Source organism: Echinops telfairi, unplaced genomic scaffold, assembly GCF_000313985.2.
Source record: "Echinops telfairi isolate 266 unplaced genomic scaffold, ASM31398v2 ScPeMD7_443;HRSCAF=831, whole genome shotgun sequence".
NCBI classification, from domain to species: Eukaryota; Metazoa; Chordata; class Mammalia; order Afrosoricida; family Tenrecidae; genus Echinops; species Echinops telfairi.
Window position 1 is genome coordinate 47,361,012 of NW_022104341.1, and position 12,006 is coordinate 47,373,017.

Consider the following 12,006-nt stretch of genomic DNA (forward strand, 5'->3'; position numbering starts at 1 on the left):
CTACAGATGGGCTTTGGGTCTCCACTCCGCACTCCCCCAGAAAGCCATTTAATGAAATAAATATTTGAAAGACATACCCCTAATAAAATGATTTAAAAAAATTTGAAAGACAGAATAGAAAATTCACAATTAACCCTCTTCATTTGTATTCTAAAATTAAAACTGTGAGACAGCTTACCACAACTCTCTGGAATATGTGTATTGATCAAGCCAAGTTCCCAGGCTCTTTTAATCAAGGGGAAAGGGTACTGAAAGAAAGAGAAAAAAACAGCCAGTTATGCTACATTTAAATCTAGATAGTTGGGATTCTATGACCTTGTAAAAACTGCAAAAGATTTTACTCTCCCAAGAAATATATCAACCTACCTCCCCAGTTTTATCATATTCCGGAGCAACAGGGATTATTTCCTCTCTGGCAAATTTACAAGCAGTGGCTTGAAATTCTTTTTGCTGTTCAGTGAGTTCTAAGGAAAAATTATTTTGAGAACATTAAATAGGACAATGATGACAAAAAAAGTCCTATTTGTAATATTTATTGAACCAGAAAGCCAAAGACTACCACATGTCATCTGATATGCCAAAATTTTACTATACAAGTGCAATATATAAATGAATGTGTGTCAGAAGAGCACTAGTGGCACAGTGGTTATACTTAGGGCTACTAACTACAAGGTCAGCCGTTCGATACCACCAGCTATTCCCTGGGAGAAAGACAAGGCTTTCTACTCCCATAAGGAAATCGGAAACCCACAGGGCCAGTTCTACTTTGTCCTATAGGGTCACTATGAGTTAGAATTGACTGAACGGCAGTGAGTTTGGTTTTAAGTTTTATGTCAAAGGAGGCAGATAAGATTCTAGGTTTTAAAAATAGGCAACACATATGTATCTACAGGTCTCAAGTTTGTTTTTTTCCTCTCTGAGTTTTCCTTTTTCAATCACCAAGATTAAAGAGAAGTTTTCTTTACTAATTACTAATTTTATCAAATATTTACTAATACTGAAGTAGAACCTAGAAGAGATGTCTCTGAACTAGGTTGGTTAAGACACATTGTTATCAAAAGCACCAAAACTTGTTTGGAAACATAAGAATATGAATATAGCCAATATGAAATTTTATCCTGCCTTTAAATTCAGATAATTTGAGTCTCTAAATTAGCTTAAGGGCATTTAGTAAAAGTGGCTGAGGAGTTTCTTAAAAAATAGTGACTAAATTTTCAGCTATAATGCTTGTAAGTGGTATCCAAACAATTCAATCTCATAAAATATGGGTTGTGGTGTAATAAATTAACAAAATAAGTATAATAGGCTAGACTGAGGGCAGGAGTTGATCATAGATTTTTCCCCCTTTCTCCAAATACATGCAATAGTTGCTTCCAACACCAGGAGACAGACAACATTTAAAAGAAGCACAGACTATTTCAAGCAAAAAAAAAAAGAGCAAGAGCAGATGTGAGAACAAACAAGATAACTTCAAGGATGTCATAATCACTTGTATGGAGGTATGAGAGACAGAATGTAAAATAAAAATGTGATATTGGAGAATGGAAAAAAGGTACCAAAGATAGGGATCCTTATTTTTAAAAATGTGGGGGTGGTCTTCACTGTTTAGATAAAAGGGAATAAAAATCTGGCTCCTTTTCTCTGACACCACATGGCTCGCTAAGGGCTGAGAACATCTGGTAGAACTTCAGATATATTTAAGTCAAAATACGAGGGGGTACCCAAAAACCTAAGATTTTTTTTTTCAAAGCTAGGTATTTAAAGTTTTTTTACAAAACAACCTTATTACCTTCAAAGAACTCTCAATTACACTTAATACATTTGTCAAATTTGTGATTCCATTCTTCGAAACATTTTCCAAACTCATCTGTTTGGATGGCTGACAGCACCTGCCTAATTTTTTTTTCCCCCTTCACCTCTTCTACATCTTTAAATCGCAGTCCTTTCATATCCTTTTTCATTCGCAGAAACAAACAGAAGTCGCACAGAGTGAGGTCAGGTGAGTCAGGTGTATGAGGCCTAAGAGAGGCATGCTGTTTTTTGCCCATAACTGGCACACTAGGATATCTGCATGAGCAGGTGCATGGTCATGGTAACAAAACCAGTCACCCATCGGCCACAATTCAGGCCATTTTTTGTTGTGCACTGTTGCACAATCTTTTCAGAACCTCTGAATAGAAAGCTTGATTAACAGTCTGACCTGGTGGAATGCACTAGTTCCCTCACATCCAGAAAACAAATGAGCATCATCTTGATCTTTGATTTCACTTGCCAACTTTTTGTGAGGTGACCATGGCATCTTCCACTGGTTTGATGAACGTTTACTTTCAGTTGTAAGAATAGCCCCATGTCTCATCACTAGTAATGACCCTGGGATCAAAGTCTGGATGGCGTCTGAGATGTTCTCTCAAAGCATGTTTCCACTTGATGTTCTTTTTCCTGGTCAGTCAGAACCCGAGGAACAAATTTCAGAGTGACCCTTCTCATTCCCAAATCATCCACTGAAATTTGCTGAACCGAGCTCCAAGACAGTCCAGGTAACTCCCCCATCTCTTCAATGGTCTGTCATCTGTCTTCGAGTGCATGTGCACTAATTTTGTGGACATTTTCGTCCATTTGGGAAATTGATAGACATCATTTGTCATCAATCGACAATTTTTGAAATGAGAAAACTACTAGTGCACTTGCGTTTTTTCCACAGCACTGTCCTTATAATCTGTGTTCAACATCATAACAGTCTCTGTGGCACTTTTCCTGAGGAAACAAAATTTCACAGCTGCACACTATTCTCTTAAATCGACTGACACAAAAAAAGAGGTTCAAGCCAAGCTGCTTTTATGAAAAAATTCACTGTGACCAGAGAGAACCTTCCGATGCGACACCACTGGGTGCACACACTCAGAACAAATTGCTGGATGCTCACATAGCAGGACCGTGTACTAGAAAAGCTCTGCCTAGTGGCGCTTTTTCCCGGATTTTGGGGGGGCACCCCCTCATAAACATTTGCCTTTGACCAGACACCCAAATTGTTGAATTCAGTTGTCTAAGTTAAAGGCTATCCATTTATATAAGTAAATTGTCGTGCATTTTGGGTTATATACTTAAGAAAAGGGAAGGAACATCCATGGACATGCTATCACTAAGAAGAGAATGTTATCGGAAGAATGCATGGGATTACCTGTGAATAATTTGTAGAAGGTTATCAGTCCTATTCATTGACAGACATTACTAAGTGTGTTTAGCAAACACACTGCAGAAAAACAATATATAAAAGTGCACAAACATAATACATGTAAGTTTATAATGAAAGGACAGAATGTAGCATATACCAAAATTATATCCTAATCCTGGTTCACGGTTTGGAGCAGGCTTTGTATGTTGTGATCTCCAGTCAAAACGAGAAACACTTCTCAGAACCTGTAGAGAATAGTTTGATTAAACACATTTGATAATAAAATGAGAATCAAAGAAGATACTTTGGCAATTTTTTGGACCATACTTGAGAATAATTTTGAAAGTAATCATTACTTAAAAACCTTAATTTGATTTCCATATTAAAGAACTAATTAACAAGTATTTGAACATCTATCAGTAAAGAAGTATTAACAAAAGAAAAATACAGTTAAAATATAACAAAGCTGATTAGTGGGTAACCGCAAACTACAGAGATGGAGGATTTCCAGGATAAAAATGCGCGGAACCACAGGCCACCATTTTTGAAATCTCAACTACCAGCTCCTAGGACAATGAGAACTGTAGATCTGGGATGAGTACAACAGTGGGATGAAACCATACTACGTTCAAGAGTTTATAAGTTGGAGGATATCAAGGTCAACTGGCACAAAATACTTTACAAGGAAAACGTTCTACATTGTACTTTGGTGAGTAGCAAAAGTTTGTGAATGGCTATCACCTGAAACTAAGACTGAAGAAAACCAAAGCTTTGTGAAAACCATTGGTCCAAAGGACTAATGGGCCACAGGAACCTCAGCACCCAGGACCTTGACACTAAACGAAGTAGATGGTACCCAACTTCCACTACCAACCAAAGTGGGAGTAAAATATGGAACAAAACTCAAAATTGGAGAAAAAAAAAATCCAAAACACCCAACGATATCCTGGTTGGATAACAGACTGGTGGAACCCCTGAAGATTATGGCCCTTAGATCTGAAATGAACTCAGTACCGTGGCTCAAGTTTCAGGCCAACAGCAGATGTGTCCATAAGGTGATCAGTAATACTAAAGATAGCACTCCAGTGTGGTACAGTGATTTACTTAATATTGCTCTGTGAGTGGCGATACTGGGAGTGTAGAGGGAGAATGGGTTGGAAAGAAGGAACCAATTACAAGGATCTATATATGACCTCCTCCCTGGGGGACGGACAACAGAAAAGTGGGTGAAGGGAGACGTCAGACAGGGCAGGATATAACAAAATAAACAATTTATAAATTTAAAAAAATATTGCTCTTCTAGCCATTGTCATTGTAACTCCTAACAGCTTTTCGCTAATGGGTCTGGGGTAAGAGAAGGTAGAAGTTTAAACTTTGAGTGACTGTTAACAAGATCAATTATAATTATAAAAATATGGAACTCGAAGAAGGGGTTAGGTCAGTTTAGCCCTACTGCTGGGTATAAAATGGCCATCTCAGAAGCAGGAAGGTAGGATCTCACTACCATCAGGCAAGAAGAAATAGGACTGTGTCCTTTGAGACCTAAGAGCCCTGTGCATTGAACCTCCTCAATCCATGGTCTGACAGAAGCAACAGAACAGTCAGAGCACAAGGGGCGGGGGGGCACACTTCCTAGTTCATGGGGTAAAACTGAGTGCTTCTAGGTAGGCACTTGCAGAATGGGGTACCCTCTAGGCCAGGGGTCCTCAAACTTTTTAAACAGGGGGCCAGCTCACTGTCCCTCAGACCATTGGAGGGCCAGACTATAGTTTAAAAAGAAACTATGAACAAATTCCTATGCATACTGCACATATCTTATTTTGAAGTAAAAAAACAAAACTGGGCAAAAATACCCGGCAGGCCGGATAAATGTCCTCGGTGGGCCATAGTTTGAGGACCCCTGCTCTAGGCATATTACTGGGGAGCTAGGTTTGTTGACCCATGAAGCTAAAGCTGAGATCCTTCAGACTGAGGCTTATCAAAGAGTAGAGTGCTCATTGAACATGTATCGGCGGCATTAAAGGAACTTTTTAATATTGTACATCCAAGTAGAACAGAGACCAGAACAAGGGGCTGAGGCCCAGAGAGAGGCCTGTAGGTAGTCACAGCAGAGAAGAAGCTGTCTGCTGTCCTGACCAAAAATCTATATCCTGGAATATTTCTGCTCCTGAATTGTAGCCTGTTAACTTCCCAAATAAATCACATAATTTTAAGTATGATCTTTGAGTTCCGTGTGGCCACTGAAATGAATTAATGAACCCAAGTAAGAAGTAAGGAGTGCCGGGGACAGAGGGCTGGTGTTAGAATTGGCAAAGGAGAAAAGAGGGTAGAGGCATGTCTGACCCCTGCCTCATAGAAACTGACCTTGGGCTCATGTGGTTTCAGTCCGCTTTCGCCTTGTGAAATCAGAGGTCAGATTCTGCCCCAAATAATTTTGTACACTTTAGAATGAACCATTCAAAATCAAAGGGTAACATTAACCCAAGAGCAAAGTTCAGAAGGTAGGAAGGGTCAGGAAAGGAGATGGAAATAGGAAACATGGAGCGAAAGTGAGGTGAGTGATGCTACATTGTGGGGATTGCAATCAATGGCATGAAACAAGTTTGCTCTGTAAACCGTCACCAATTCACAGTAATTCAAAAACAGGTGACTGATCTATCCACTTTGATACCATGTCTCTTTGGGCACACTAGACATGCCTCTGGGAATCTTTTCCATGGAGGATACTTTCTAAAATACCTCACTCTAACAAAGAAAGCTAATATGTAATTATGTTCTATATTTTGTGCTTTTGTCTATAAATACTCTTAGGATCTTTTAAAGCAAAGGTCAGCAAGCTATGGTAGCCAGCAGTATTTGTTTTCCAAATAATTTTATTATTGGGGGCTCATACAACTCTTTTTTTTTTTTTTAGTAATAATATTTTACTGTGTTTAAGGAATGTTTACACGGTAAATTAGGTTCCCCATGTAACAATTTCTACACAACATCATGTTATTGTTCTCATTCATGCTGTTCTAGTTCTACCATTTTCAGTACACACTAGTTTCCACGTTCTCTTACCTTCAGAGTAAGTTTTGACCAGTTGGCCTTCTACAGATGACTTTTTCTAAAAAATCGTGTTATTGGGGACTCGTACAACTCATCACAATCCATACATACATCCATTGTGTCAAGCACATTTGTTGCCATCCTCATTCTCAAAACATTTTCTTTCTACTTGAGCCCTTGGTATCAGCTCATTTTTCCCCTCCCTTCCCAACTTGATAATTTATAAATTATTATTTTGTCATGTCTTACAATGTCCAACGTCTCCCTTCACCCACTTTTCTGTTGTCTGTCCCCCAGGAAGGGGGTTATATGTAGACCCTTGTGATCACTTCCCCCTTCTACCCCACCTTCCCCTTACACTCCTGGTACCGCTACTTTCATTATTGGTCCTGAGGGATTTGTCTGTCCTGGATCCCCTATGTTTTCAGTTCTTATCTGTACCAGTGGACATCCTCTGGTCTAGCCGGATTAATAAAGTAAAACTGGGATCATGATAGTGGGGGGGGGGTTTGAGGAGGAAGCATTAAAGAACTAGAGGAAAATTGTATGTTTCATCATTGCTATACTGCACCCTGACTAGTAGCCACCAGTTTTTATACATAAAATGAAACACAAAAAACGCCAGCCAACCAAGCCTGTTGCTTTTGAGCTGGTTATAGTTCACGGTGACCTCATAAACTACATAGTAAAACTACTCCAAAGGGGTTTCTTTAAGGAAGCAGACTGCCAGGCCTTTCTTCTGTGGTACCACTGGGGAGGAGGGTTTCAAACCACCAGTCTTTAAATTAGTAGCAGAGTACAAACTACTTACATCCCCCATTGTAATAGTCATGCCACACAGTCTATGACTATTTTCACAGCAGAGTCGTTATCACAGAAGCTATCTGGTTCACAAAACCCCTCAAAAAGTTTTTCAACCTTGTTGTTATGCTTAAATATATTAAAATATTCATATTTTTTCAAAGGAATATATAAAGCAATACAATTAGATACATATGAAGGGACTTTGAAAAGTTCACGAAAAAAAAACAAACATAAAACCACAACTGAAAAAAGGAATTTTCCCATAAACTCGTTGAAGCCATTTTGTATATATTGTTCACATTTCTAATCCATTTCTATGTTTAGGACAGCTTAATGAACACCACAGCAGCCACTGCATTTCTTAAAATCACCAAATTAAAAATCACAATGGTGCTGCTAGAAAAAGTTTGCCACAAAAATTTGAACACTTCAAGCCTCCAGGGATTTTGGTGGAACTATGGTTATGCAAGCAGTCCTGGTAGTGCAGTGGCTAGGCATTAGGCTGCTAAGTGGAAAGTCAGCAGTTCGTAACCACCCACTGCTCCAAGGAAAAGAGCTGGGGCTTTCCACCTCCATAAAGAGTTAGTCTTGGAAACTCACAGAGGCAGCTCTGCCCTGTCCTATATGGTCACTATGAGTTCACATCAGCTCTATGGCAGTGAGTTGTGAATTTGTGGTTAAGCAATGAGCGGCCAACCACAAAGTCAGCAGTTCAAAACCACCAGCTGCTTCAAAGACAAATGATGAGGCTTTCTATTCCTGTAGAGTTACAATCTCAGAAACTCACAAGGAAAATTCTACCCTGTCCTATAGTCAAAATATGAGTCAAAATCAACTCAATGGCACTGAGTTTGAGTTTCTGAGTTTGAGTTTGCTAGGCAACTCTGAGAAGTTAGATACTAAATCAGTCGTTCAATAATATACTAAAAGATAAAGAACTGAACATGTTTTTCAGAATCTGTAAAAAGAAACTGTCCACTTTGTAAGTAAACCACCACACTTCAACTGAGTATTAGATTTTAATGTCCTTTCAAAATAAAATACCATACTATGATTTTGGAAAAAATTAAAGAGAGGTTATAAACTCACATTTTCTTTACGATTTTCATTACTGGCATAGCTCAGAGATACTGCAGGTTCAGTTTCAGACCACCATAATGTAGCAAATATCTCATTAAATTGGGTCACACAGATATTTTGCTTCCCAGTACAGGTAACAGTTCTATTTACCCTATACTATAGACTATAAGGAGCCCTGTTGTTGTTGTTGTATAGATATGTACTGGTCGGTTGACCCAAGATGTGCAGCTGAAACCCCAGCAGTTCTGCAGAAGAAAGTTGAGACTATATGCTCCCATGATGATTTGCAAACTTAGAAATATTTTATAACAGTGTTCCTGAATGTGGGTGATAATGCTTTCTTGGAGGGTGCTGGAGCAATTCAGGGAGGCTACAAAAACAGATATCCACACTTTATCCTGGATTATGATATTCAGTACAAAAGTTTTTAATTGCCAGGGTATGCTGCATAATTTTTTTTCTGAAAAAGAAGTAGTAGGTCAAATAGGTTTGGGAACCTTTGCTGAATATGTTTGCTAAGCATCCATTTGATGGTAGGAGGTTTTGGTAGACAATAAAGTGTGGGGCATGGAAAACTCAGAATTACCAAACTGTGGCAGAGACATGTAGTAAGCACATGTTGCTGAAAAAATGGGACCAGTACAGGGTTGTCACAAATCTTCAAGTTGTAAAAAATGCAGTATTTGTGAAGTGTAACAAAACAAGTGACACCTGCAATTCTTCAAAAGCTATTTATAGAGATATAGCTATAGGTATGTATATATGTAAATATATTAACTTATAATGAAAGGGATAGAGGACAATGTACATATATTTATATGTTAAGTATTAAGATAGCAGATGGACTTTGGGCCTCTACCCAAGGCCTCCCTTAACACAATATTTTGTTCTAATTTGGCACTTTTTGGATACTCACTTTCCCAACACCATCACTGAAGACAAAATGGGTGCATAAGCAAATGTGAAGAGAGCAGATGGTCCCCGGCTATGAAAAGATATAATGCCTGGGGTCTTAAAGGCTTGAAGTTAAACAAGCAGCCATGTAGCAGGGAAGCAAATAGGCCCACATGGTCCTGCACACCAGCCTGTGTGATCATGAGGTGTCGATGGGATCAGGTATCAAAAGATCCAAAACAAACAACTATATCAATGCGAACAAGGCGGGGCTGTGGTTTTTAAGTGGAGACTCAAAGCCCATCTGTAGACAATTGGATATCGCCCCCCCCCCTCCACCCCCACGGAACGGTTTTAAGGGATGATTCAACCAAGGTGTAGTATAACACCAATCACACATCATTCCTTAAGTTCCTGAATGCTTCCTCCCCCAACTACCATGACCCAGTTCCACCTTACAAATCTGGCTAGACCTGAGAACACACATTGGTACAGGTAAGAGCTTTGGACACACGGAATTCAGGGCAGATAAACCCCTCAGGAACAGTAGTGGGAATAGCAATATCATAAGGGCAGGGGGATGGGGAGGGGGAAGAGGGACAAAGGGGGAACCCATCACAAGGCTGGATATTTAACACCCTCCCCACTGCCAAGGGGACGAAAAACAGACATGTGGGTGAAGGAATACAATGGACAGTGTAAGATAGAGAATAACAATAATATATAATTGATCAAGGATTCACAAGGGTGGGGAGGAAGGGGAAATAAGAGATTATACCAGGGGCTCAAGTAGAAAATGTTTTTGAAATGATGGCAACATGTACAAATAAATATGTTTGATGCAATGGATGTATGGAATGTTATAAGAGCTGTAAGAGCCCCCAGTAAAATGATTTTTTTTAAACCCAGAATAAGCTAAGCCTGTGCTTCTTATTTTGGAAGTTAATGTGTTTTTTTTCTGGTTTGAATTGCCTAGTGATCACAGATAAGCCTGATCTCTTTATAACAAGATCTATGTAATAATTCACTGAATATACATGACAAGCCTAGGATTAAGATACTATCTTGTCATCTTTTTTGCACACAAAGAAACAAAAACTCAGAAAGGCCATATAAAATTACTTAAGATCACATTTGCCATCAAGAACCAGTATATCAACCATCTTGCCACAATGTTCTTTCAATTTAGCTTCCCAGTTGGATAACACTAAAATCAGATTTAAAAAACCTTCACTACTATGAATGTACATTTAATTTAAACACCAGTTACACAAAATTCAAACCTTACAAAGTGGGTACAACAGTCTGCTGGGAGACTTTAATCAGTAAATTATTTAGTGGCTTTAAAATAATTCATAAAAAAAATCAGTTTACACAAATTACACAAGATTTTTTTAGGAAAACATCTACCATATACAACAAAAATACAATTCAAGGGTGACTATAGCCATGGAACAATGCACATCAATGTGCTAATTACACTGTAACATTATCCATTTAAATAAGGTGGTGGCTTAATAGAAATGGCACAGAAATAATCATTTGAGTCTAGGCTCCATATTGTTTTGATCTTGGATTACATTTCTGGCAGCTTTATAAACCTGAAAATATAGGGCTAACCTCACTGGGTAACTTGTTATAATCAAAATCACATTGTTGAATACTGTGCATATTTTCTAGGAGTTTAAAAGTCTTAATTTTATAGGCGTGTCAAAGGAGAGGTGAAGGGTTAAGTTTTCTAGACCCGGTGTTTGGAGTTTGGTTTCCCCTGGGGCGGCTGAGAAATCTCAGCAGCACTTTTTCCAGGTGCCAAAGTTAGTGATAATATTAAAAGCAAATTCTTCCTTCAGAACCTTATATAACAATGAAAACAATCCGGCAACAATCCAGTAGAATTATTCGAAATTCTAAAACTGCAACTTTTGGGGTAAGGACAGAACTTCTTAACTCGTTTTTAAGTAACAGTTAAATGGCAGGCTGGTCGTAATAATATCAACGCGCGCCTGAGTCAATGAACTATTTAAATACAACTTGTAAGATACAAAACTAAGCCTATATAGTTTCAAGGAAAGTTCTGCGGCGTTCTTTCTGTTTTGTTTTTAATACGTGCAATGTGAAAACTTCCTCCCACAAAACCAAAAGCGTATCAAGGATATGAAGAATCCCACAAGACCAGCGGCTTCACTCTTCTCCACCCGGTGATTACCAGGCACCCAAGTTCAAGACGATCTGAATTCTACTTTTTGGAGGCTGCAGGATGACACGTACTGGAACGCCTCCTTCCAGGGTAGGGCGAAGACCTCTCGGAGGTACGATCAGCACAGCAAAGCCTGCGCCGAGGTGCTGAGACCACGCACCGCCCAGGCGTTCACGAAGGGAAAGGAGATGGATGCCGGGTAAAGGGTCAGGCAACTCCAGGGCCAAGAAAGGGGCGTTCTAATCAGACACACCGCCAACCGAGGAGGACGGCGGCGGGGGACTAAAGGAAAGCCGAGACCCGGGATAGATCAAGGGGGCTTCAGAAAATGCAGTGGGGGGCGGGAGGAATTAAAAGATCACAGCATTTTCGCATCTTTTGAAGCCTCTCCCTACTTTGCCTCCCAGAGGAGGGTGGGAGTAAGTTGAGCCGAGGGGCTCGGAGGCGGGCTCTTTCCTTCCCACGGCTTCCTGCGCCTTCATTTCCAGCCCAGTACCCGCCTCCCCAAACACCGCAGCATCCATTCCCAGCCCTACCGCGGCCCCGGTTTGATCCTCACCCCGCAGCTTCGCCTAAACATCGCTGCCACGTTGGCTCCCGCTCCAAGCATTCGGGCTGCAACTTACGAAGGAAGCCTGAGAAACTGTCGGGCTTTGGCTGCGAGCGGCTGACTTTCGCGACTGGCCCCGCCCACCGGGGGGCGGGGCGTGGCGGAGCCCGCGGTCACGCCCGCCCGAGACGTCGCGGCGGGGGTGGGGCTGTCACGTTGGCGTGCGTGAGATGCTCACCCCATCGTGTGCTCGGTGAC

The 12,006-nt window shown here is 40.2% G+C and overlaps 1 protein-coding gene across 1 annotated transcript in view; it reads right to left on the reverse strand.

Annotated features, from left to right (window-relative positions):
• ACADM (acyl-CoA dehydrogenase medium chain) overlaps window positions 1-11,860 on the reverse strand; it is a 45,221-nt gene extending 33,361 nt beyond the window's left edge. Inside the window, exons 1-4 of the mRNA XM_004699325.4 lie at window positions 11,758-11,860; window positions 3,330-3,417; window positions 367-464; window positions 179-248 (exon numbers count right to left, since the gene is read on the reverse strand). Coding sequence (XP_004699382.2) covers window positions 179-248; window positions 367-464; window positions 3,330-3,417; window positions 11,758-11,808 — 307 coding nt within the window. The 5' untranslated portion in view covers window positions 11,809-11,860. The remainder of the gene's footprint in view (window positions 1-178; window positions 249-366; window positions 465-3,329; window positions 3,418-11,757) is intronic.
• Window positions 11,861-12,006: the final 146 nt, after the last annotated feature.